The 27,179-nt window shown below is 46.6% G+C and overlaps 1 protein-coding gene across 1 annotated transcript; it reads left to right on the plus strand.

The window, feature by feature from the left end:
* ZNF185 (zinc finger protein 185 (LIM domain)) lies at window positions 1–27,179 on the plus strand. Its single transcript, XM_010293513.1, is given in 27 exon segments — window positions 1–26; window positions 686–766; window positions 1,816–1,899; window positions 3,074–3,112; window positions 3,738–3,821; window positions 5,414–5,488; window positions 6,178–6,258; window positions 6,705–6,773; window positions 8,324–8,407; window positions 10,027–10,075; window positions 10,448–10,590; window positions 11,419–11,505; window positions 11,994–12,092; window positions 13,710–13,808; window positions 14,468–14,581; window positions 15,236–15,322; window positions 16,942–17,022; window positions 17,231–17,332; window positions 17,889–18,044; window positions 19,378–19,491; window positions 19,758–19,853; window positions 21,032–21,133; window positions 22,599–22,667; window positions 24,770–24,850; window positions 25,186–25,288; window positions 25,857–25,955; window positions 26,782–27,179. Coding segments are annotated over 26 exon segments (2,304 nt in total). The 3' UTR covers window positions 26,782–27,179.

The following is a 27,179-nucleotide window of genomic DNA, read 5'->3' on the forward strand; positions in this document are numbered from 1 at the left end:
ATGACTACTGAGGATTACAAGAAACTGTGAGTGTGCAAAGGGGAGCAGCACTTTCTGTCCGTGCACAGGCTCAGCAGCACCTGAGCTTCGGTGATGAAGCCATCTGCACATGGATACCCATGTGCAGGGCAGCCAGGCACACCTTCATCAGCTGAGCACTGCAGAGCTTTCACTAGAAGCTGAAGCAGTTTGCGGTGCTACCCCCAGGCCTGTGTGGGCCATAGGGTGTTCCTTGAACTGGTGGAGTGACTTTTATCACTTGGTAGTAATTAAGGCAGAAACTGGAGGATGCAGCCTGGGGACTTGGTTTGCAGCATTGCTGGCCTTTCTGAAACCAGGAGAAAGGAGGGGCCTTGTGGCAGAACAACACTGCTGACATTTCCTACACAGCTTTTCATGTCACAGGCTGTGGCTGTAATCTGAAATGCAGCTGAGTATTTATGCTGAACCAGCCTCTGGTCTTAACCCCTATGCTAAGAAAACAAAATTCTATGGGGACATGCGCACCCCAATGCTCATGAAAATTATCAGTGTCTTCCACACTTGTGTGCAACGCTTCTAGGGTCTGAACCATTTCCACGTGCCCTGCCCTTGGATTTAGCTTGGGTTTTGCTTGTGCTGCCTCTGCAACAGTCTTCAGAGGCAGTTCCCTTACCCTGGCTCTCCCCTTCCCTTTCTATTTCAGAGCTCCGTATAATGTCAAGCAAAAATCAGTGGACTTGGGTGAGGAGGATGTGCCTTTTACCCCAGATGAACATAAAAAGAGGTATGTCCTCCAGGTAACCACCTTTTTCTTGCAGGGGCGTGGACAAGTGGACTTCAGTTTAACTGTTCATTACTGGGAGGGTCAGTTCAATGATTATTACAGCTGAGCCATTAGGCCTGATTGCGATAAAATAATAATAAGCAGATATTTCTACACAGAGCGCATTTATGCCCACAGGCGTCTGCGCTCCCAACAAAATATAATTAAAAACCTGACATGATTCAACCCGACAGCATACCCCAATTAATTTGGCAGCTGGAAATGGGTTGTGGAATCCATCCGCTGCATACTGTCTATGTGAAAAGATAGAGATGTACAAATAGCCTGACAGTAAAGGGAGGAGCCCATCTCCCACAGCCTACACGTGCACCTTTGAGTCTGGACCACCTGGGGACTTGCATCTAAGTCCAGATCCAGACAGGACTCTCATTCTTGTACCAGGAGTAGAATGTGTTTTGTCTGTGTGGTAGATCTGCATCTGATGCAGCCAGTATTCTTGTTGCTTTCAGCTGAGTCTCTGAAGATACGTTTCCTCAGATACAAGACTTTCACAAATGCAAACTTGGTAATTTGCCTGCTGGGGCTGAACCAATAAAAGTCCTTTCAGAGATCTGCACTTCTCCCTTGGTACATCTGGTGGTACTGATGTCGTATAGACATGTGCAGTCCATGTAGCATGTCAGCCACAAAGCCTGTGTCCCATTTTTTGTCCCACGGTATGCAATATTGCAACAGTCCAGGTCTTGAAAAGGGGAACTCCCTCTGCCCTCCTGCAAGAGGAAGTTTTGGGTTTTGTTTTTTTTTTTTTTTTGTCCTGATGCTTCACATCCATGTGAAAGTGCTGTGGCCCAGCATGAATGATACTACAGAAAAAGATAAGACATTGTTATTCCTCTTAGCTCTGGCTGGATTTCTGCTCCCCAGAGTGTGGGAGCTCTGTCAGGGTTAGCACAAGCCTCTGCTGGGTTATTCACCTATTGCCTCTTCAAGGCTACAGCCAGCAGCCACCAAGAGCATGAGCAGAATGTGATCCCTTCCCTCCCTTCCAGGACAGAGGCGGCCAACAGTGTCCTGAGACGCACTGCCAGCAGGGAACGTGCTTACGTCCTCTCAGCAGCCAAGAAAAGCAATGGGTGAGTCTTCAGCGTGCGGGTGTGGGGCAGGAGACAGGGAAGGGGCTGTTGAAGGCAATCTCACAGGGATGGTGGCCTGACTCAAGGCTCTCGGAAGGTGATGCGTACCTTTCCAATAAGTGGAGAAGACATAGCTGCTGTCTCTCTAGAAGTGCCAAGGATATCTGCAGGTTTCTGCAGAACTCGGGAAATCCTCCAAGAGTCTTGGGAAGTATTCCTTACTGAGAGGGATAAAAATTCAGGGAAGAGGAAAACCATGCTAGTCCCCAAATCTCTGAGGCATGTAATCAAGACATCAGTTTTCAGAGTCAGTTCTTGATACTGCTCTCTCCAGGTTTTTTTGCATGCAAGGGGAAAATCAGAACAAATATAAACTGCCTCCATCCTGCTGATCAGCTTCTTGCAACAGAGTTTGCCTTTACATTGTGTTTGAACAGTAGCTAGATTTAAAAGATCGTGATCTTAGTTGCAGCTTCAAAATAGGTTCTTTTTCCCCACAGAACTAACAGGAATGTGTGGATATGTAGCAGGAATGGTGTTCAAGGCTCTGTTGTCCGTCTCTTTCCTGGGAGGGGGAAAAGAGCAGATTTCCAAGGTCTCTGATCTCCCAGGACCCATGGTAGCGACTTTTTTGCAGCTTGCTTTCACTATAAATCGTTTTGCTCTTGACATAACTTGGGATGACACAATGAGGCACCAGGAGGTTGCTAGTGTGGGAGGAAGCAGGGAGGGAACGCGCTAGCAGCACTCAACTGTGTCCAGAATGAGAGAAGTGCTTGGATGGGGTCTGTAAGGACGCTAAGGGTGTTTGCACTGTCTGCTAGTTCCTCCAGTGCGCTGAGTATCGTGTGGTATGGAATGAGGCAGGTTTGTATGCAGGAAGAAAAACAGCCGTCAGGAAGGTTTAAAATTAAAAGGGCCCTTTGGGGAAACTTCTTTACCTCACATGTCATAACTGGCTGCTCTTCCTATTTTTATTTCCTCTTGTCTATAATTTGCACAGGTTTAACACACCTGGTCACTGTCAGCTCTGCCCAAATGGTGTTACCTGACCCCTTAATGCCTTGCACCGTATGGGTCAATTATGGGTCAGAAACTCTGTGGGAGTTGCCCCTGCCCAAGGTGTGTCTTTACCTCCAAACTCTTAATTGTTGCCCTTATGCTTCCTTTACAGCAGCCCAACACAAGAATTTCCACCTTTGTTCGCCAAGAGGTAGGTCACTGACCCTCTGGAAGTGCGGCTGGGGTTGTGTGTCTGTGTACTGCACCAGGGCTGCTGTTAAATGATGGGATAGGAGCTCCCCAGGTGTTTCAAAGCAGAGGAGGGACACTTCCCTTAAAAAAGATGCTCTCGGTTGAATCATGCTGGCTTTTGAGAGCCCACGGTGTTGTAAACACTTATAAATACAGTACTGATGCTTTGGGTTATGGGCAACCTGAAACAAGGAGAGACTTGTTCACTGCCTTTCTTCTTCCAGGGAAGGCTGGCTCCAACCAGCAGGGTGAATGTTCTTCAGACATTTGACTCCTAAATCAGTTGATATAATAGGGAAATGATACCTAGGGTGCTCTCTGGAATTTAAGCATTCAGCTGATGCTATTTGTAAAGTGACTGTGACAGCAAAATGCTGCTGATTTGGGCTGAAGATCTCGCTTCATTCAGCCAGTTGAGATGCTCACCAGTAGCACAGCACAGGGAGCATGAGGAGCAGGAAAGATCTGCCTCTAGGGGAAACAGGGAAAACACAGCTTACGGTAAAACAAGAATAAACTGCATTAGCTAGCAGTGGGGAATAGGAAACAATATGATATTTCTCTTTCTCTTTGCCTTTTGAAAGAATTGAGATAGAAGAAGAAGGCGGCCAGCAGAGGAGGAGTCCAGCTGTGTCTGGTTCATGCAGGTTTGCACAAGATGACAACAGGTATTTACCCCATCCTGGAGTCATGTGTTGACTGTTTTTGATTTTAGGGCACGCTGATTTGCCATCTCTGCAGATAACTGCATTTATCTGCAGAGTAGCAGCTATCTGAAAGACACTTCTCAGAAAATCCTGATTGCCCCTTTCTTGCAAAAAGGGAGAGATTCAAAATGAAAAATGAGGTCAGCTAACTTGGTGAAACAAATGGGCAGGCATGGGGACAGGGCCAGAGTGTCATAAAGTACCCAACTGACAGCCCTGGAGGGTGACAAACCGCATTTAACTACAGGCCAACTCTAATGTGAGTTGTATGGTGTAAACCTGCCACTGAGCCCCTCTCCTGATGACACGCCACAGCCCAGTGTATTCACAGGGTGCTCATATGCCACAGGAATGAGCCTGGCGGCACTTCTGGAAAGACGGCTCACAGGAGGAGTCAGAGCAGCCATCAGATAGCAATGATTTTCTTTTACTAGCAAACTTGGCTGCGTGAACTGACCCCATCACCTAGACGAGAAATACTCGATATCTCATTATTTCCAGTCCCCTGAGCCAGCTCTCTGCTTTTGTTAGACTTTAGATTTAATTATTCTACCATGATAGCAACAGATAGGTGTGACTGGAGAGGTTTGAGAGGTTCATTATCTTTAAATTGATCTTTGCTCTGATGGGAAATGTTAGCCTTACTTCAAGCCCCCAGCCCCAGTTGCAGGCTACTGTGAAGCTCAGGTATATGCAGAGCCGTACGGAGCCGTGGCAGACAGGCTGGAGCGTTCTTGCCATGGTAGGTGAGGCCTGGGGACAGCCTGTCCCCGGTGTAAAGGGACAGCAGTGACACCCTTGCTCAGTCCACACTGGTCAGGAACAGCTGGCACGTGGTGTGGGGCTGAGTGAGGCCAGTATGCAGAAATGTTTGGCTGAAATGGAAATGTTTGCCTTAGGAGGGAGAATCCTTCTCTGTTTTCAAGCAGATTCATTTAATTTGGGATTCAGCTCTCTCTTCCTGCTCTTGAGGGGTGGCTTGATGCCAGGCAGCAGCATTATTAGCTTCTCTGCCACTCTGGTCCTTAGTGGACCCAGCAGGGAGTACAACAAATGGGGCCTTTCAGCCTGAAATGTTTTATTTTCAGGATGAAGGAACTGCCTCATGAATTTGGGTAGCAATTTTGTGCCGTTGTGGTGCAGGTTTAAGGCAGGGCTGGGAAGCAGTTACCCTCCTTTCCTACATATTACACACGTGCACATAATGAAATCAATTTTGTGAATGTACTGAGGAAGTTGGTTTTTAGTGCAAACTCAAACATTGGGGCTAGAAACAGCTCCAGCTGTGTTAAATAGAAAAAGGCAGTTTCTATAGGCTGAGTATTTCAGCAGAAAGGCAGATACTAGTCACATCAGTGCAACAGCGCATAGGGAATCCTGCGTGGGTGAGTCCTTCCTTGCACAGCAGGGTTTGGCCTCGCTGTCCAAAAAGCAGACGCCAGAGCTGTGGGCCAGAAAGCAGGATGTGTGTCCCCACAGGAGGAGGCACCTAAAAAAGAAAAAAAAAAAATCTTCTGTTTTAATGCTTTGTTACTTGTTGGTTTTTTTGTCAGTACTAACGGGCTAAGAAGAACCACCGCTGGGTCTTCTTGGAATGAGCCGAAGACAACGGCAATGTCTCCCTGCAGGTAAGCGTTACAGCACAGCCAGGATGTCTTGGACATCTTCTGCAGCTGTATCAGCCCATGTGTAGCTGTAGGTCACAGACTTCTGTGGACACCCCTCTGGGAGGTGAAATGAAGCAGATTTGTCAGCCTTGTACGTGGGAGTCCAGTAGTATATGGGAGACTTTTCTCAGATGCAGGCAGCTGTTTCAAAAAAGGTTTTATGTCTGAAATCCATATTATGTCCATATTATGCAAGGATCTGACAACATCCTGGTAGAAGTGCTTAAAACCTGAAAGGAAAAAAAACCCAAACATGCTTAACTCTTTCTCTCCAAATATGTGTAGGGGAATAATCTTCATTTGCTTTCAACTTTGTCTGATTGAATTCATGACTGTAGTATGAAAAATGTTGAAATGGTTTTCCATAGCAGTGCAGACAGCGCTTTAGTTACTGACCTTGTTCTGTTATTTTTATTCTTTGTGTATCATTGGCAGAAGGCAGATATTCCTGGTAATATCGGTGTTTTTAATTTAAAAACTGCTTTTGATAAGATGACTTTCTAAGTGAGTGTATTGAAAACAGTTATGTTTGTTTTCAGTCTTATTTATTGACATAAAGGAACACTTCAGTGTGGGAAAATTTTGGCCAGCTGCAGTGGGGAGCTGGTTTGTTCAGGAATGACAGCTTTTTTTTTTGCCTTCTCTTGCAGCCCTGAAACAGGCAATAAGAGCCAACCTCCCACATCTTTGAGTGAAACTTCAGAGATAATCTCCACTTCTGCTGAAATCAGGTAGGTCTGTTGGTCCTGCATGATCCTAAAGCTCTGCTAAGGATAGCAAGGGGCATGCTGCCCTGGAGAGTTTGGCTCTGCTTGGTGGCATTTTCCCAGATACATGTGATTGTTCTGGACACAGTGCAGTCATGGAACAATAAATGCTATAGCATAGGGAATCTAAGAAGGGAGCACTTTACAAAAGCATTAGCAATCTGGGAGGAAATATACCCAGATGGAAGCTGTGGGCCTCCCACAGCTTGAACATTACCCAGTTCTTTATGATGAGAATGAGAGCCCAAAAACTGCAGACCTTCCTAACTCCTAAACTGCCCAGGCTTTCATTTTAATCCATTCCCTGGACTGTCACACACTTCCAACAAGCACCTTGCTGTACAGTTCCTATGCCTCACATTGTGTCCCCTCATCTCCCTACCTAATCGTTCTTGCTGTTTTGCTTGCAGAAATGGTGAAAACAGACAGGCCCTTAATGGGAAGTCCTCATCTGAAACTGTGTCACAGCATGGAGACGGGTAAGAAGTTCAGAAAGGCTGATCTGTGCTTCTGAACATAAGGCGTGACCCTGCTTTTTTCTCAGAAACAGTATATACCCGCTAGTGGTCTCAAACAGATGGGATCTCTCCAGTCATGGTCCTGGGCTGCACTCCAAGAGCATCATCTTCTGGCTAAGCTGCAACTTGTCAGTTTTATCTACTCTTCCTTCACCTCCCTCAAGGATTCTCCTCTCTGGCTCAGTCCCTAAAGATTCTATTTCATGCTTTTTTTTTTTTTTTTTTACTGCCCCAATTGCCTTCCCATTGCTGTTTCCTGGGGAGCTTCTCCCACCTACGAGGGATGTGTTGAGCTTCAGTTGCTGGTGGCTCCTGCTAACATTGGTTCTGGTCCTCTGCTCCTTGTAGAAGGTCTGAAGGGGTGGCTGAACAATGGGAAAGTGTAAAAAGCTCTGTTGTATGGAGGAAAACCTAAGAAAGAAGGGCCTGATTTGGAACCCAAAGGCATGGGTACAGGTGCTGGACACATTAAGGGGCAGAGCCCTGACACTGTAGCTGCACAGGTGAGACAGGGAACTTGCAGTTGAGGGCAGGGAAGCTTCTGGCCCTCCTGAGAGAGATTGCTCCCTCCTTGTATGCCTATCTCCAGTAGTCTTTATCCTCTGGACTGTACATAGGAGCATTTCAGATTTTTTTAAATATACCCCATATTAGCAGGGTTCTTTTTGTTCTCAGTGTTACCACACTGAATTTTTGTCTGTGTCTAGACTGAAGTAGGCAGAGTTGTACATGTGGCCTCACCTTTCGCTCTGTTGTACTTAAACAGCTGTAGAAGGCTTGGATTCACCAGATCCATTTATTCAGATGAGTTTCTGTAGCATAAACAGTTAATTGCAACTCACTCTCCACCTCCATCAGTGAAGATAAAGCTACAAATGTTCCCAAACCAATATCTTAGGCGGAAGCAAAGTCTAGAGTGCTTGAGAAAAGGTAAGGGCTGGACTATTGTCATGGTCATTCAACTGAGGCCAGTAAATATATCCTTTATGTCATTGCAGGGACAGGCTGATTACAAAGCACTCATTGTGCTTGGGGTCATTTGGGTCACATAGCTGCTCCTAATTGTGAGTCTGCTCCCAGAGAAATTAGGGGATGCCTCATTACTTAAGCCACCTAAAACTGGAGAGAGAATAATTGGCAGGGGAGGAAGGAGACAGACGCGCCGCTTGACAGGTCTGGGGGAGTGAAAGATGAGCGTAGGATCTGGCTGGTGGACCTGTCGGAAGGCCTTTCTGGCCCATGAGCAGAGAGAGAACAACTGTTGTAGCGTACTTACGCTCACCCGAGCGAAGGGGTTGGCAGTACCTCATTGCAGGGAGCAACATGTCTCTCTAAGTAGCCCATGAACCGCGGTTAAGCCCACTGTACTTAGAAGGTTGGCCCTTCCTATCCTGGTATATTGAGTTAGCACCATTTTGTGCTCCTCCTAACTAAATGTTAGGAGACTGTTCTAGGATGATAGAATATAAATGCTGTCATGTCATATCTCACTGGCATTTTCCTTTTCCCAGTGACAAACCGCTGAAGGAAAAGTCTGAGCCATTCCCATGGGATGAACTGGCCCCCAGAGCAGCTGTGGTTTCCACAAATGGAAGGTAGACTTAATGTGAAATTCCTTTATTGACTTGAGCATTGTGCAAATCACAAACTCATAAACTGCTGCTCTTGAGCTCTCTGGAAACTCTGAATGGATATTTACTGATGGAAAACCACAGTTCAATCTGTGCTTTGCAGAACTGCAGCAGTTTCTCTAAAACTTTATTTAAGAAAGGGGGGAAAAAAGAAAACACTACTCTCTTCAATAAAATGGTTTGATTTTTTTAATTACATTTTTTTTCTTTAGTTTCTATGATACAAAAAAAAAAAAATCATTTCTGCATTTTCTGGATTTATTCCCAAATGTAAACCAATTCTGGAATGTAATTTATTTATTTTTTTACAGTATAGAGAGGTTCACACTCCATGTCTCTCTAGGTCTCTAACCTCCACCTGCCTCTTTACTTTTGCAACAAGAGACCCCCTAAAAAAACCCAAACCCCAACCCAAACCCCAAACACAAAAGGAAATTGCATGTCCTATAAACTCTCTGGCAAACCAAAAGGTTCAGTGATGAGTTGTGTCCTGGCTCTAAGGTATTGTGGAAAGTAGTTAAAGATTCCATAATCACAGGCAGGACAGTGTAGCTGAGCTGGTGGTTGTCTCCAAATGCAATCCACCGCCACCGCTCTGCTTGCCCTTGGCAGGACCCTGCTCCTCCTGTGGGCACCAATGTTTCTGGCATGCAACCAGGCTGATAGCCAGTGGGTCTCCTTAGCCTGGGCTCCACACTGTGCTGCTCTTCCCCCGTGTCAGTGGGCCTTGTTGCAGGCAAACCTGCCTCTCTAGCAAACACTGGTTTAATTTGATCTAGAAACCTCTCTGAGTCTGGGAGTACTTCTCAGCGATCCACTGAAGGTGACTGAAACAACTCAGTTTCTGCCTGTTCTACGGCAGCGTGTGGCAGTCTCTATGGCAGTCCATTTCACAGGTTTCCTAGGGAGTCTGCATCCTCACTGGAAAAAAATTAGATTCACAAATCAAGAAAGGTTGCAAACTGCAAAGAGCAGTGGCTGTGCTTCTGTCCTGCCTGAGAAAGTGGAGGTGAGGGAGGAAAGGCATTGCCCGTACAGTATACAGAAGGGAGTTCAGTGAGAGCCATTCAGCCACGTGCTGTTCACTGCTCACAGCCTGGAAACAAGAAAACAGAAACATATGATCTTGGATTAGACACCTGAAGTTCCCCATTTTGTCAGCTCCCCTGAGAGGAGCTGGAGGATGTCAGGGCCGTGCCTTCCCTTCTGCGCGTGCAGATGGAGGTGCCTGTGTTGCAGCTGTGGGCTGTAGGACACCCCACTGTTTTTGGAAGAGTCCTGGCTTGAATTTTCAGATGACTCCATACCACTGGCATCTGTCATATGTTGATGATGTTTGGAGTTACTAAATGCTCCTTTGTACTTCATAGGCACTGAATTTCACCAAAGTTTCTTGCCATTTTACCTGTAGAAATATACTGAGGAACACCTCTGGGTGTTTTAGAGATGTAGCTAGACCCTACTCTGGGAAGTTTTAGAGATTTCCTCCTCTCTCTTTCATTAAATGCATATGAAAATAATTGTAGAACATTACCCAAACCAAACCAAAGATGCTTTCTAAAGTTGGTGGCTCTCCTTTTCAGTTATCCTGAACACACAGAAGCCAACAATGGATTTTGCCCACCAAAGTAAGTGTAAACCTATTAACAATGCAAAATTAACTTTTTTCTCCTTAATTTTAGAGTGTGACCTAGTATGGCCCTAAAAAATGTGTTCTGGGAACAGCACTTGCATGCGCTTGCAAAGGGGAGGGGTGGATCTGATCCACCAGCTCAGAATGGACTGAGATCTTTCAGCTTCTTCCCTTGCGCTAGCGTGAGTTGGTTTGATTTATGTCTCTGCCCTTCAGGTCTGCTCAGGAAATTTACTGAGCTAAGCAGGAAGGAGGAAAAGATGTTACGTTTGAGACAGGAGAATCTCAAGTTTGATATTTCTGATTCTCGCTCTGTTCTCCAACTTACTAAGCTTCGTTCTGTGACCCACGAAACTCCCTCTCTTACCAAGTCCAACTCTGGTTGCAGGGACAGGCCTGCAGAAGCTACAGACGAGCTGCACCGTCAGTACGAGACCTCTCGCTACCTGGACAATGCAAAGTCTGAACCTGCAAGGTCAGGGCCTGGTGCTGCTACTCACAGTGCTGCCCGCAGAGGGGAGGTGGGGAGGGGAGGATAAGCAACTCATCCAGCGTAGAGTTGGAAGTAGAATCCAAATTGGGCAACAAAGTAAGGGAGGCCAGAAAATCCCAAGTGGCTAAACAATGGGAACAGCATTCTTTCTGTTCACTATTGAGCATCAACTTCTTTCTACAGAAGCAGCCTGGGAGCAGGTACAGCAGCTTTATCATTGCTTTTAGCACTGACCTCAAAAGTGTCTCCATTCCACATGCTTTTTAGAGTGTGCTTGCTCCCCTGACAATGTCAGAGGCACAAAGTCAGGAAAGAATTGCTGCTGTTGATACCAAACACACTAATCTCCCTGAAGCTGCTTTCTTCACTTACTTTAGTCCATTGTTTTGGGACTTGACTCCGTGTATTGGCTTACCAAAGGACCTGAGGTGAGAAAATGATGTCTTAAAACCTCCCAGCTGAGGTGAGGAGGATCACAAAGTTCCCAGTAAGATGGTGTAAAACCCAAGACCTAGAGCCGCTAGCAGCAGTAATGTAAGAATGTCTTCCCCAAAGTTATTTGTATTGTGCTTTGTCCCAGGTGCATGATCCTGTGACAGGCCAGAAAAGTCATGCATCCAGCCGAAACGTGTGTGAATTGAGGCCAAGTAACTGCATTAGTTCCACTAACAGCCTCTATCCTTCTTGATTAGAGATAATGAAAATGTTTTTTTCTGAAGGAAAATCAGTTCTCTGAGCAAATTACTTTATATGAGACCAGAAAACAGAAAGTGCAGTGTTGTTATTTCACACAAGTTCTCCTTGAAGCCTCTGGCAAGCTACCAAGCTGTAGATTCCTTCCTTTTGTTTTGACAGGTCTAGCTTGCAGTCTGATGTCCCTTCTCCTACTGAGAGCGCCCCTGTTCACGTAGAGGACACAGAATATTCCTTTAAAGGGTAAAAGTGGGGTAAATTTGGCGGGTGTGTGAGTAATACTGAGGATTAAGGGAAATGTGAATGGGCAGGCACAGAAAGAGGTGGCTTTTCACAGCTTTTGTCCCTGTGCTGAAGTTTAAAGCGCAGCTTGCAAAATAAACTAAGAGGTTTGCATTGTATCCCTCCTCCACCTTCTTTGATATGAGCCAAGCACCCCAGCTTTCTTTCTCCTCTTGGTGCCTGTGTGCTTGGTGGGGTTCAGTCATTCGCTGGTAATCCGGTGAAATGCTACAGTGATGCTGGAGTGGCAGCAAGGGAGCTGAAAGGCAGCTGAAATACATTGAAATGCAACTGTAGTCTAAACATGGTTCCTAGAGAAAAATCCTGGTGTGGGACAGTGAATGGTAGAGATTGACTCAAGCCTTGCCTGGTGAGTAGATAGTATTCACTAGTGCAACGATTCATGTGCCAGTTGTTAAAGATGTAATGGGCCTTTCTTTGATTGCCAGATCTGTCCTGGGCTACGAGGAGAGAAGCAGCACGCAAGAGACCAGATACACGAGTCCCGAGGTCCCAGCATACAGCAAGCCTTACTGGAATGAAGCAACGTAAGGACCTGGGGTGCTAACCCCATTTTGCTGTATGTTCTTTCTCATCGTTGAAAGCCTTGTAAATACTGATTGCTCAGGAAATATCGACCACAAGAACAACAGCATAATAAGGGCCATTTGTCTAAGCAGCTCTAAACTGCTCTTCTCTCTGGCATCCATTGAAATAGTAAATTTCCTGCTATGTTCACTGAAGACTAACAGTACAACAAATGCATTTCACATTTCCCAACTTCATCTCTTGCTGCGTGCGGCACAGTTCAGCTCTGATCTCCCTTTGGCTCCACCTGTCTTGTGCTTATGAGCCTGGACAGAGATGTTGTCTGCATCTTGTACCAGTCCTAAAAACCTGGTAAACAAAAACCAGCAAAACAACTATCATCATCGTCACTTCTACAGCACTGTATGCCCTAAAACCTTAGTGGAGGCAGCCCACGGAGGGGTTGCTATCCCACTAGATAAGCAAACAGAAACACAATGAGCTAAAAAAAGTGTTTTGCCAAAAGACTTGCAGTGAGGGAGGAGTCACTTGACTCCCCCATCAGGATTCTGCTAAGGAAAGAGAGGTCTTGCTCTGCAGTAGTTGTTCAGACTCCCTTTATTGCCACAGTTGAGAATAAAAAGGTCTTTCTAGAAATGCTGAGTACTTCATCCCACCCCTTTTAGACAGCTCCATTGAATGCCTATTGCAGATGCCAACTGTACACGGATGGCTGAATTGCATCCTGAATTAACAGCAGGACTAGGAATAGGCCACATTTCTCCTCAGTCCAATGTTGTTTGGACATCCCTGTCTTTACCATCCCTCCTTGCTGGCGTGACTTAGGTCAGGTTTCCTCGTCTGGAACAGTACTGTCAGGCTGAAAGCTCCCGATGGCCCTTCCTGTTCCAGGGGAAAAGGTAGAGCTAAATGGAGCTGTTGAGTCTCATAAAGAGCAGCTCCAACACAGCTGTATCCCAAGCGATTCCCTCAGGGTCCACCTCTGTACTTCACATGCTGGAATGACCCCTTCTCCAGTAGCTCCAGCTCTTCCTGGAGAGACAGCAGCATCGTTACTCCAAAGGTCCAGTGCAAAGTCAACATGCACCCAGAGCTAGGAAGGCAAGGGGAGATGAAGCTGTGTTGAGTGGTATCATTGGATACACTGAATGAATGAGTCTGGCCACAAAAAAACCTTCAGAATATTGGACAGGGAAGAACATTTCAAATTCAGCCTCAGGTATTATCAGATACTGTATGAGATGTGATGCCTGTCCTGGCATACACATCCTGATTTATGATATAGCCACAATAAATAATCCGATACCCTGCAGGCCTATTTTCATCTTAGAAAGCAGCATGTTTGTCTACAGAAAACATAGCTTGGACTGGTATTTTAAAGAGCTAATTTCAGCGTGTAAAAATGTTGCCGCTTGACCCATCCATTGAATTCCAAGCAGTTAAGCAGTGCTTTGCGCTGTGCTGAAGTCAGCGCTTCATGGTACTGGTTACAGCTTAGCCCTTGGAATATCCTCCACCAAAGCCTTGTGACTTACTTTCTCCCCAGTGTGCGCTGAACTCAGCTTTCAGGTGTTTGTGCCTGGCAGCCACGAGGGGGTTTTCTTTTCCTTTGCCAGGTCTTCCCAAGATTTCAAAGAGGGGAACAACCCTAGAGGAAGGGGCCATGAGAGCACACAGGCCTCAGATGACTATAAAGCAGAGCTGATCCAAGAAGGGTAAGTGGTCAGTAGGACTCACCCACAGTATCTATTCATTTCGTAATTCTCTGTGTCCTATTCTGTTCCCAATGTAACGGAGACCACAGAACAGCTCCTCTGCTTTGCACCCAGGAGTGGGGACTTTGTAATGGCACATTGCAGCAGGTAATCCCACCTGTACTGATGGGAAGAGCCAGCTGGAAGAGATAAACAGTGTGTGAAGTCCAAGAGACAGTTTCTGCCCTGACAGCATGTATCATAGGTCCTTCAGCATCAGCTGAAGGTGCTACAGTGACAGGCAGTAGCTTCTGCTGCCCAGATATCTCGGCAAGTACTATCCAAGCATTTATGAATGCTGCAAAACCATGCATGAGAGTGTCCTGAGGTGTTAGAAGCATCTGTAAGTCCGAGGAATTCTGACATGAGTGCTTTCTCCTGTGCCTAACGTTTTCCTCCTGTGACAATCTCGGATTAAAGGCCTTTAGCTGCAATCCTGCAAGCTAGAATGGGATTTGTACGCATGATTCCCATTGGATCAGGTACCAGGGCAGTTTGGAATAGCTCTGGCCAAACAGTGTCTCCTGCTCCCTGCCTGATGGCTCCTGTCTAGGGAATGCATGTCTACTCACCCCGGCATGTTTTTTCTTCACTGCCCTAAGTGCAGATCTTTATTTTAGATTTTCAGACTCAAACAACTATACGGAGAAGGGACAAGAACCTCCTGACCACGATGGAAACCCAGAGCCTCCCAGGTCAAAGGAACATACTGAACACGAACTCAGCATGACTAGGTAAGGAATCGGATAATTATCCCCCTGCCTTTTCCTGTAGGATGAGGGTCAATTCTTTGTATGTCTTCCTCCACACACACATGCTGATAAAATCTTCTCCCAAGTGCCTCCTTTGTGCCTGATTCTAGTGCTGCTTCTACTGAGTGAACCTTTTACCATGGTTTTATACGAAAGCATCCTTATTAGCTGGAGGCATTGAACACAGTCTGGCTGGACTGCCAGGAGTTGCTACCTAGACCTTAAATTCAGAAGCAGAGACTGCCTTTAGAGACATATAAGCAACCCAATCTGGCATGGGTAACACCTCCATGGTAACACTGGGTCTCATTTCCAAACTTACCCAGTCAGTGTCAGGTCTCGGGCTGCACTCTGGTCACCCTAGCACTGTACCATTTTCCTTCCCGCTGACCTGTGACTCCACTGGGTTTGCAGTGGCTGTCTCGGTGCCCTCAGCCTGCCCTCATGTGAAACAGTGCAGGGCTGAGTGTCCAAATGGAAGGACTTTGTGGACTGATTGCTTTTGTCTGTATTTTCCCCCTAAATTTGAAGAGCTGAGGCTCTTGGTCAAATTTGGCTTCCTCACACATGTGTTTCAGTGAGCAACCCATCTTCAAATCAGCTTGTAAACCAGACTGCTCTTCTCCTCAAAGAGAGGAGGCCCAAGGACAGCACTAGTGGGAGCGTGGACATTAACAAGGGGATATCACCCTGTGTGCAGAATGAAGAAGTCACTTCAAGAAGGCAAGACAAATAATGGGCTTGCTTTTTCTGATGAGAGAACATGGGCAACTTACTGCAGGTGGTTCTGGAGAAGGGACTGAGAATGTTTGGGGTTAGGACTCACCAAGCTGGGCTTTCTTCATCAGTGCATGGAGATACATAGTGAGTGGTGGGAACAGCAGAGTGTGTGGTTAGTAAGGACTGTGGAGGAGGGAACTCGGGAGGGGGTGCTGGGAAGAGCAGCAGAGAGCGAGCAATGGTGTCAGTGTCTGTTCTCCTGGGTTCTTCTGACAAATGGAGCTACCCTGGATGTAACACAAATACTCCAACTTGTAGTTCTTCATCATGCAGGGAGGCAGAAGGAGCTGTTCCCAGTCCCCAGGGACATGAGTGGAAGTTAGACTGCTGAAGAAAAAAGTTACAGAGAGAAAACTTTCCCTTTCTCTCCAGTACCCTCCAGCAAAGTAACCAAGATAGATAAATCATCTGTTGCTCACTCCATGCCTCCCCCAGTCCACAGACTTCTTTTGGATAAGCCCTCCAGCTTACCACGTTACTGAGAGAAATGCAGAGTCCTGCTCAGAGAATCCCAGTGCTTCCAGATGCAGTGACTTTGGCTCAGACTTGCCAAGGGAGCAGTCAGGAGTGCTTCTGCAGCATCACTCCATGAACGACTTGGAAGTTCTCTCCTGCTCTTTTCAGTATATCAATTTTGAGTCTGAGCTCCTGGACAAACAGGTCTTCTTTAGGCACATGGAACATCTCAGCTTGAATGGGAATGTGTAGCTCAGTGAACATTAATGTTTTGCTATAAGTAAGAATTTAAGGTATCTACTTTTGTTGCAAAGGAATCAAAATAAATTGATCTTGCTTTCACTTGGGTGACTGTACCAATCGTTTTCTGGCTTACCCCCTTGCCAGACTTACAGGGATCAATTTAATGCTGGTGGAGGGAAGCCCTCAACTAGTAGCAAGTGTGAGGGCTGCCTCCTCTTTCATCAACCTTAACATTTCAGGGTAGGATCTTTGAAAGCATTTTGAGAATTAACTCCTTAGAAGCTAATTAAATGCAGTTTTGATGCAGGAGTCCAAGCCAGTTTCAGATTTTCTACAGGGTATCAATATTCCCAGGGGGGTTGGTGTGCACAAATGTACAAAACCAGACAGAAAAAGTGAACAAACTTTTCCCTAGATTAATGTAGACAGATATAAACCCAGGACGGCTCTGCAGTGGGTTTATCTAGTGGATACATTTCTGAGTATTATATTTCTGAGGTGGTACCCAAATGAGGCCAGCTCATGCTCTTAGCAACCTGAAATGTGACATAGAGGTACTGGATAACCCATACTGGTCATAAATAAATGACTGGAGTTAAAATATCAAGTTTGGAAAGAGTAAGCAGCCAACTGATGCTCATCAGGAGCTTTATTTTTCTTTCCCTTCAGCCTGATTTTTTAAGAGATCTGTATTTTTCCCTCTGGGTTTTTTCACATCTCTTTGGAATATCTGGGCGTATTCCATGCAGGGATATTGTACTTTTCTTGAGGCAGGACGTTCACCAGGGGTTACATCTACATCCTACAGTGATTCTACATGCAGTGGCACTTCGGCAGACTATAACGGTCTTCTGTCTTGGCAGGTCCAACTCTCTACCGACAGAAAGCAGCATCACTGCTCCAGAGACCCAGTGTGCAAATGAATCTGACCCATGCCGGGAAAGGTATGGAGCCAGGAGACCAGGCATGCTTTCCTGCTCCCTCGCACATCTTCTCCCTGTTGCTCTGTTCAAAGGCATTACAAATGCTCATTTTTTGGCTAATGAATTCTGAAACCAACATAATCATGATGTTACTGCATTTACTCACCACAGTGGACAGGTTTAGACACAAGTACTAAGCTGCTAACAGGCTTTTTTCCTCCCTGACCAGGATCACTCTAGCTTATGAAGAGCAAACCTGCCCCACTACAGATAGTCACCATGAGAGCCCAGGAGACTGGAGACACAAGGATCCTAATCCGGTGGCAGCCAGGTACAATGGGACTATCCCTTTCTTTCTCCCCGTCAATGGCTCTCAAATCCTCATCCTTTGCCATAAAAAAGTCCTGCTTCTTGATACAAACCTGGCTGAAGTCCTGGACCGATGTATATTTGCCCAGTGTATGCTAATCAAATGATACTGAGAAAAGGACTATCAGGTTTAGGATTCCTCCCACGTGTGGTTGTTTATATTTCATTTCAGTTAACAAATTAACTTAGACGACTGCTGAATCTTGCAGCATTTAATTGTACTGGGAATTCAGCTCATAATTTGTTAACTGAAATGAAATATAAACTTAGACGACTGCTGAATCTTACAGCATTTAATTGTACTGGGAATTCAGCTCATGTAGGCGAGGGGGAGTAGTATAGACCTCTGCCATTCCCCTGACCTTAAGAACCTGTTGAACATGATGTCCCAGGTTTTCCTGATTGCCAGTAGAAATAGGCATGATCCAGCCTTGGCAAATTCTGAACACTTGTGTGAGCTGGTCATAGCAAATACAGTCAGTAGCTTTATGCTCAAATTGGCTTTAATTCTTTAGCAGGCCTAACTTCAGCTCAAAAGAGAGCGTGCTCAGCGCGTATGAGACCCAGCATCCCATGCCACTGTACACGGACCGCCAGCCTTTTAACACCAGCGTGGCAGCACCCAGTCACAGGATACCATCCTATGCAGACAGCCAAGTATTCAGCACCAGAAGGTAAGGGTGTGGGGATGAGATGCAGAGACAGGGAAAGCTGCTGGCACAGAAATACTTGGCAGAAACTCTGGTCTGGGTTGTACGATGACCGCATCAAGAAGCAAGAAGGGGATTTTGTTCCCAGAGGGAGCAACAGTGTTGCCAGGTCTCACAACACATGGAACAAGATCATTTTTGGACCTGAAGGGCTGAAAAAGGGATTCAGGAGATAATTGCTCTGTAGCACTGGAGAGTTCTTGGCAGGTTGTAATCAGACCACCTGCACAGTGCAGTGCCTGGAAACCCGACAGATGTGTGGAGACCACATCTGCTTTTTCTCTGTAACTGCAGAGGTGATGATTCAGGAGCAGCCTGTTTTTTATTTCTCATGACCCTCAATGACATGAGACAAGTTGTACACTTACAACTATTTTTTAAATATATATATACATCTATATATATCTACGTTCATGTGATCTGAATGTAACCTTCAGCTCTTTTAGTATTTTTCAGTAAGTTGGCATCACAAAGCTCTCATTTGTTTTTGGAGACATCTGCAGACTAGAACTAGGAAAAAATGGGACAGACCTTTATTGTATTTCATAGCCTGTTATCACCCCCCCCGGCACTGTGAGATGCTGACATGTCTCCCTGCAGCGCAAGAAACCTGCGCTTCAGCCCTGCCCTTGGATTTATATCATAGACCAAATGCATGTCTTGCCCAGAGCAGGGTTTTTCTCATCTTATGATGAGCTTAGCCTGTCCCTTTTTCTCTGTTTAATGCAGCATTGATTTGCAGTGTTTTTCAGCATTGTTTAACATTAAGTTATACAGTTGCCTGAAGCTTTAATCAGGATCAAAGCGCTGATATACAATATGAACATAATCTGTGCCCCAGGGCACTTGCAAGAAAAGAATGACCATAAGCTATAAGCTCATTTTCTCTATTGAAAGAGCCTGAGCTCTGCCCACAGGTTAAAGGCATTCTGATAATAAGTTCTGTCTTGGAAAAGTGGAAATGTGCAGGTGTGACACCCGGATGGCCCAGCTGGTCAGCAGTTCACACGTGCAGACGGTGGTTTTGGTGAGCACGGGGGAAGGAAACAATATTGAACATATATCCATTTATGAACTGCTTCGGCTTTACTCTCAAGTGTTAGATTTTGAGTCTGCTTTCCTGGCCTCAGAGCTTTGTATGCACGCTGCAGCTGCAGAACCAGCACGGGTGGAAGGGGCAGAGCAAAGGGGGAATGCATCATGGCAGTGTCTGCTGAGACAAAATAGTAGTTAGCCAGTGTGGGGAGTACAGTGACTTCTGGTACAATGTAACTGGGGCTTTGTCCTTCCTTGCCAGACCTACCCCAGATTACGAAGGGAGAGTTTATGATGGGAGAAGCAGCCCTAGGAGCAGCAGATATGACAGCGCTAGTGCCAGGGGCCACTCTGAATTTAACCCCACGGCCGGACGGTAAGAAGTCAAAGGGAATCCAGACTTGTTAACCCAAAGAATACCCCACTGCTACATTTGTTCAGTACCTGGAGTGTCCTGACCCACTTCATACGAATTCCCTGGATCTACGCATGTGCAGCAACGTGCTGTTTGCGTGGATGGCTGTGGTGCGTGGGTGATTTTGATGCTAAGCAGGGAGACATTTAGCCAAGATTCTTGCCACTTGTGACAATCCCTCACGTGCTCAAGTTCAGCGCTTGAGATTATATCACTTCCTTTCATAGCCACGACTCCCTTCCCAGAGGTACCACCATGTCCATTTCCCAGAGAAGCCACAGGGTGCCGTTCTACATGGACAGCTTAAACTGTAACAGCACCAGGTAAATGGGCAGTCTTGATGGTTGTGAGGGAAACCTCCAAGAAACTGTTGTGGAAGAGAAGCTAGGAAGCATAAGCCAAGAGCTGAAAGAGAGATGAATGGTTTCCGGGGAGTGGACGTGTGATCTAGAGGCACAGACCTACTCTTAAACCATTCCTAGCAAAAGCTACGCAGCACAGGGTCTGTGATACATCCATCTCTGGTCTCTGGAGATTTTTCGTCATTGAGGGTGCCAGAACAGAGTGACAGGAGAATGAAGGGCTGGTTCCTGCCTACCCTCCCTTGACCAGAAATTGGCCTTTGCAGAGACTACACAAAAAAAAAGAAGAAATAAAAGCAAAGAGAGATGTAAAGAGAGAGGATCACTATCTCCAGAATGTCAATGATTAAATGACTGAACTGGTCGCAGAACAAATTGGAAGGGGTAGGAGGTATCCAATATGGAATATCATTACCCTGGGCTTTCTGCAGTCCTTCATGGCAGTGTCAGTCCATCCGCATGCAGTCTGACACCGTATGGAGGTGCATGAGCATAGGTCCGAGTGTTGGACCTGTAAAGGGGAGGACACTGTGGGTGTGAACAGTTAGCAAAAGATCCTTGGATAGCCTAGGACTGGTTCCAGGCAAGATCAGCTTCACCCCTGCAAGGCAAACTTAACAAGGTCTCACTGCTGAGTGGGGTAGGCAGAGCTGTTTTCCAAAGGCATTTTAGAGTAGCCATAGTTTTGCTACCTCCTCCTTTCTGCAGCTTTTGAAATTATTAGGTTGGGGATAGTTATGCTGGGGATAGTTATGTTGGACTTTGGCCCATATGTCCCTATCTCCTCCTCTCCTGCAATATGTTGTGTGCCGTTTCTCTCCATAGCTGCTCCTGTTCAGGCTACATGATTCACTTAAGGTCTGTACTTATTTGAAGAGCTTGTCATGGCCCTTATAAATGAGACTTTTCCAAACCACTTCTCTGGGGAGGTAGTACTGTTATGTGGCAGATGTAAAAAGAGAAAGGAGCCTTTTTGGTCTGTGATAAAGATAAATTAATCTGGATGGTTAAGGGCCTTAATATTGCACCCTCCCAGACTATCCTCCTAGCAATAGTGGTAGGTCTTTTCTTGGCTGCCAGCTTGGATCACATCACGGCTTGTGTTTCCAGTGCCCACAGACTTTTCTCTCTCTCTCCAGGCTTCTCTCAAGTTCGAGTGAGAGGATCTGCAGTCCGATCGCCACCTTACCTCACAACAGCCCAGCAGCCTGCGGGTACCAGCCCGATTCCAGCACTGCCGGGTAAAGAGCAATGGGTGGTCGTGATCCTCCTGCTGCAAGACAGGCTTTGCATGCAGCCATCCTGTTTGGTAAAGACAAGCCAGGCTTTGCTGCTTGGCATCTGGGCCATGGGACATCTCTCAGCCACTTCTGGCTATAAGCATGGACATTGCCACAGTGGCCAGAGCCCCCCACAAGGGAGACATGGGCTGGGTACTTTTTTCCAGGTGCCCCTTTCTAGAGACCAGGATGTAGCTCACTGTCTGAGTTGTGTCTTCTCTCTTCATATGGCAAAATCAAAAATCCTCCATAACACATTGTAGCTGGAAGGGCACGATGGAGCTCCTCATGCCATATACACTCCTCACAGCTGTGGGGCTCTTGGAGGACTCTTTGCCTTGTCAACCACGAGCAGTCTACAGCAAGCGTATCAGATTTTGGTGGGGCTGGCACAGGACCCTGATCTGTCATGTATTACAGAAGATAGCATCCCATCATGGTGCAGCTGTCAACTCAGAGCTGTATTCTGCGATTGGTGGTTTCTGCAGCCTCCACCTCAGAGGTGAAAACTGCCGCACAGGTTTTCACAATTTAGAGTAGGGTTTCAAAGTGGTAAGAGGTCAGCATAGGCTTTGCTGGGCAATATTTGGGTCCTCCTGGCCTTGCTACACAACACCTGTCGAAGTAGGAGACTCATCTGAAACACTTGATGTGGGAATTGTCTATGCTAAGGTAAAAAAAAAAAGCTTTTCTTTTCTTTCCTTAGCTGTGACATGGCTTAGTTTGCTCATATAAGAAGAGAGTATTAATCGTATCTTATAGGCAGCAATGAAAATGCACCATGGAGAAAGAGCCTGATTAGTTCATTTCATGGCTCTGGGAAGAGCCGGTGGGCACAGTGTCTCCCCTCGATCTGTGACAGAGCTACAGACAGACAGACAGATGGGGGCATGTCATTTTGAAATCAGAATTTTAAAGAGGGAGGAATATGTAAGAAAGGTCAGCTCTGTAAGCAAAAACATCCCCAAAAAACCCAGTAGCAATTTATAATGGATAAAAATGCTGGAGATATTCCAGTGACAAAACAGTCACTGTAAGTAGTACTGTGCCAGTAGGGTTTTAACGTTAACAGGCAGAACCATGAGCTCTCTAAATACTTATTGTGTGCATAATCCTGACATGATGTGAAAAAGACTTATCCTTGCAAAACAGAGGATAACTGGATGAAAGAGTTATATTATCCATCCCATTCTTTTTAATTAACTTGATTTGTTTTGGTGGGTTAATTAGAGGGGTATATTAGGTGTTATTTACCAACAATGCTTGATATTCAGTATTTATTCAAGAACAACAGCATCTCACTCTGTGCCTTTTAATGCACGTGTTACATGTCTGAGTGCACACATGTGGTCCCCTGTGCTGTCTCTCATTAGCTCCAGTCTTTTCTGATGCAAATGCTTCTTGTTCTGTTTCCACCCGTTCCCAGAAAAGGGGTCCTCTTTGTGAAGGAGTACGTGAACAGCAGTGAGTTATCAGCCTCCCCACGCTATGGCAGGTATGAGGAGCGCGTCCAGAGACAGTCATGCGTCTACATACATGTGCAAAGCAACAGCATTATGGCTTTGCCAGCTAACACACACTGAGCAAGCTCCCGAGCTGGAGCAGTTAGCACTGGGCCAGCATGCCATTGTGCCTGAGCTAATGAGCCCTGGAGGGATTATTACATTGGGTCAGCAGAGAGTTTTGCTAAGACAACAGTGCGGCTTTGGGGACCCAGACAGATCTCTCTGCGTCCGCTGGGCTGTCTAGTCCCGTTGTGGTGACAGGAGGACCTCTGTCCCATGACTAGAGGAGGGTTAAACTCCCCTTCTGAGTGGGTTTGCCTCTAAGGTGGGTGACGGGATGAAAACTCCGCACCGCAGTGTTTTAAGCTGCATATTTGGCACCGTCAGGCTTCACTGGGCATTGCACGCATAAATGATTTGAACCGGTGAGAAAAACGTGGAGGTTGAGGGTTCTTGCTCAAAGTTATTTATGAGTTAGAAAAAGTTAAAAGATGTAATTTTCAGGCTTAAGTCTTCAGTCTTTTGTATTCTTCTCAAAGGCAACTAAGTAAAGCTCGTCCAGATTGACACCAACGTGACTGAGAGCAGAATTTGGCCCCAAGTACCTCATGCTTACATTGATGTGGCAGCCAGTTAACCCCCAGGTTGATGCCTCCCTGCTGGCATTTATCCTCCCTCAGTGCTGTGTTGGCATTACTGTGGTAGCTGATTACAGACTCCATAAATCTTCAGCCTTTGCTATAGGTCGGCAAAGCAGATGTCAGCAACCAAGGATAAGCGTATTGCTGCAGCATCTAAAAAAACCCAGGCAAACAGAAGGCAGAGAGGCAACACTCAGCTAGGTGAGACTAGGGATGTGTTCCATGCCTTTTCCTGCATAATAGTGCAGGGTTTGGGAGTTTAGCAAGCAGTGAAAATAGCTGCGATTTATAGTGTCCATATGTAAACGTCAGGACCCCTGTGAGGCCAGAGAAGTTTTACTGATGAGTGACTGGAGACAGGATTTCACGGGTTGCCTGTCCAGCAGCCAGCGCAGGGTTTTGCCAATGTTGTTGAGCAGCCAGTGGAAAATATGTTGGTCCCCATAGTCTGGGTCACAGCCTGGGCCCGTCCCAACTCCAGACCTGCTGGACGGCATGCTGTGGGCCCCAGGCAGCAGAGCCAAGGCAGCCGTGGCTGTCATTGACAGCGGAGCCCTTGCTCCCCCTCCTCCTCTTCTGCTCCCCCTCTTTTTATCCCTGCTGCCAGCCTACCCAGTCTTGCATTTTCTGCTGTTTTAATGAGACAACCTGGCTCACAGCGGGGTCTGATGGCTGGCAAGGGGTAAGGAGGTGGGAGAATGTGCATGGGAACATACTGGAGGAGGGAGAGAGCAAGAGAGAGCAGTATCTTTCCCTTTGCTTTGGCGAGGTTGTTAGGTCTTCTCGGCCCCCTCTTGAGCTGCATTTGACAGACCCTCGCGTAGGACTAACAGCACCGGCTTCCTGACACCCCCTGCTCCGCCGGGCACCGAGGGGGGCAGAGGGGGGGAGCCCGGCTGCTGTGTGCCTGTGCCACCTCCCTGGGGCTCAAAGGGGCCCCATTTCAGGGTGCGTGCCCTGGTTTCCCAGCCACGCTGCCCACATCCTGCCTCTGCCCGTGGGGACGGCAGCAGCCAGACGTGTTTTTCAGTGCTCTGAAGTTAGGTGCTGGGACCGCCAGCTCTTCACTGTCTCTGCTTGCCCTTGGAGGTCCCTACTCCTTGCAAACCATACCTGCCAGGCTGAGCCCAGAGTCGGCTCTGAGTCTGACCTGAGGCACAGTGATTGTGGTATGGGGCAGGGAGCAGGGTACTGCCACCCCTGTGGAGAATCTGTAGCGTGAATGCAGCAAAGATGGAGATGCTGCTGACAGCCCCGCTCCGTCAGTCAGTGCAGCCCTCTCTATTAGGCAAATGCCTTTTCAGAGCTGGTCAGGAAGGACCAACCTTCTCTCGAAGGAACAGGCAGCTGGGATGTTGCAGTTAGGACTTCAGGTTAATGATTAATGATTCCATCTGAGTTGCTCTCCCCGTATATCACTGTCAAATGCTGATATTTCCTTCTGTCTCCAGTGGCAGCCTTGTGGATTTGACCGATTTGGAGAGAGCAACCTACAGCCAGCACAGCTACCTGTCCAGTGCTCCCCTGCAGAGGTAGGACAGTTTGGGGCTGCCTTGGGGGTTTCAGCAAACTGTTAAACAGAAATGATGTTAAAGTTTTGCTTTTTTAGAATATTGGTGCGTATTTGGTGAAATAACAGCACGAAGCATAAATGGTCTTTGGAAAATACAGCAACATTGACTTAAAGGTCTATACTGCCCTGCTGTTGTGGTCTCTGTGTCCCTGGACACATGTCCCACTGTGCTGTCACTCGACACAGCAAACAGATGTAGAAGCAGGTAGCTAATGGAGAGCAGTGCTGGTGTTAGGTAAGAAACCTCTGGTACCACCTTGTGTTACAGAAGAATTTACTCTTGTTCTTTCACAGGTCCATTGAACCTGTTTGCAGTTACTGCAGCCGTGAGATCCGAGATTGCCCTAAGATCATAATAGAGCATCTTAACATCTGCTGCCATGAATACTGTTTCAGGGTAAAAAAATCAACCTTAACTACTGACTGCTACTGTGAAATGGAGTGGTGGGAGGAGGAATCTTGGTGCAAATCCTGTCCTCAGACTTTGAGTAATATATATAGTGTATGCCAAATGCTTGCATCCACATCAAGACAAAATGTCTTGCAGTCACAGGTGTTGGTTGTGTCCCCAGCAGTTTTTCAGCTCCTCAACTAAATGTGTATTAGAACAAGGAGAATTCTTTATTGTCCTCTGGTAGAATAGCAGCACCCTCTTTCCTCATGTCCCTGGCCTTGTGGTAGACTTGCTGCTTTGTGGCCTTTGTGTCCCAGTGTAGATCTTGCTGAATCTCTCCAACTTTGCAAAGTTTACAAGTAAAGCCTATGGAAATGGTGAGTGTGGGAGGAGAAAGCCTGCAGTGGCATTTGTCTGTTGTAGAAAAGTTCAGCCTCAAAGGTCTCTGCTTTGGCATCTTCACACCTTTATAAAATGATACAGAGACTGTTCATTTCTCTGCCCCCTCCATGCTGTTGTTACTGCGTGGTGCTTTGGTTACTGTCCAACCACCTTGTTTTCCCTTTGGCAGTGTGGAATTTGTCACAAGGCAATGGGAGATCTTCTGGATAAAATATTCATCCACCGGGACATTGTCCACTGTGACAAGTGCTACGAGAAACTCTTCTAGGTGAGTGCCCCTTTACAGTGGTGCTGGATGAGAGAGCTCATGGAGTTCACTGAATGAAGGGCATTTAACCCTCACATTTACTGAGTGACCTATACAGGGATTTTGCTGTGGCTTTTTAGTGGGAAGCAGTGACCCTTGTTGCAGAATTAGCTAGATACAAGCTAGAGATGGTCCCAGGGGTCTCAGAGCCAGAATCTCTGACCATAATGAGATAAACAGGCTGTGTTAGCTTCACCTGGTGGAGACAAGCAGAGGGCTGGCTTGAGTGATGAGAGAAATGTCCCTCAGAGGTTGAGAGTCCTCTCTAAAGGTAATTAAAGAGTTCCTCCTTGCGTCCTGGGCTAACCTGCTGCAGGAGGCTGAGTGCTGTTTGCAGCCAGAATGTTCCTCCAGCAAGGAGGCAGCATGTCAGTGGCAGGTGCAGTTACTGCTTTACATAAAGATCCTTTGAGATGAAAACCACTGGGAAAACTAAGGAGTTGTATGCTTTGTCAACAGATCAACAAGGAAGTAGGTTGGATATAGTTTTTTGTGATTATCTGGATGGGGCAGGAGCCACCACAGTAGCAACCAGAAACCCTGTCACTGCACTGAGATGATAAAAAGGGACCTCCTTTCCTCCCTCTGCCTCATGATAGAGAGAAGGAGGGAAAGGAGCACCTGCCTCACTGTGAACACGGCTGCTTTGTTTGCCTCTTAATGCAATGTGACTGGCTAGCCTTCTTCGTCCCTTTCCTGCACGTTCGTCTGCTCCGCTGACCTCTGTAATGCGGTGCTTTGTGCGGTACCCAGCTCCTGTGTTCACCTTCTCTTTATTTGCTTGCAGGGTTTTGCAAAGCTGGAGAAGGCAGCCAGCGGAAAGTCCTCAGCAGCATGTATCAGAATATGTCTAGCAGTTCCTGAATGGCTAAGATAGCGGAATTCCTGCAACCCCCTTTCCTCAAGTTATTTTTCCTCTCACTGCCTCATCACAATGAATGAGTTTAACATCCGCTAGTTTATGCTGTCAGCTGCATACAAGGCAAGTGCCAGTGTTAACAAGATAAGGCAGTGTCATCTACAGAGATAAGTGGGCTGATCTTCCAAAGGTGCTGAGCCCCTCCACCTGTTTTTAACTTCATTAAGATTCCAGAGTGCTCCCTGTGTTGGAAGTCAGGCAGAGCTCCTTAGGTCTGTCTAAGCTAATTGCAAGAAACCTTTTCTGATTTTTTTTTTTTTTCCTTT

This window comes from Phaethon lepturus, unplaced genomic scaffold, assembly GCF_000687285.1.
Source record: "Phaethon lepturus isolate BGI_N335 unplaced genomic scaffold, ASM68728v1 scaffold15548, whole genome shotgun sequence".
In the NCBI taxonomy this organism is placed as follows: Eukaryota; Metazoa; Chordata; class Aves; order Phaethontiformes; family Phaethontidae; genus Phaethon; species Phaethon lepturus.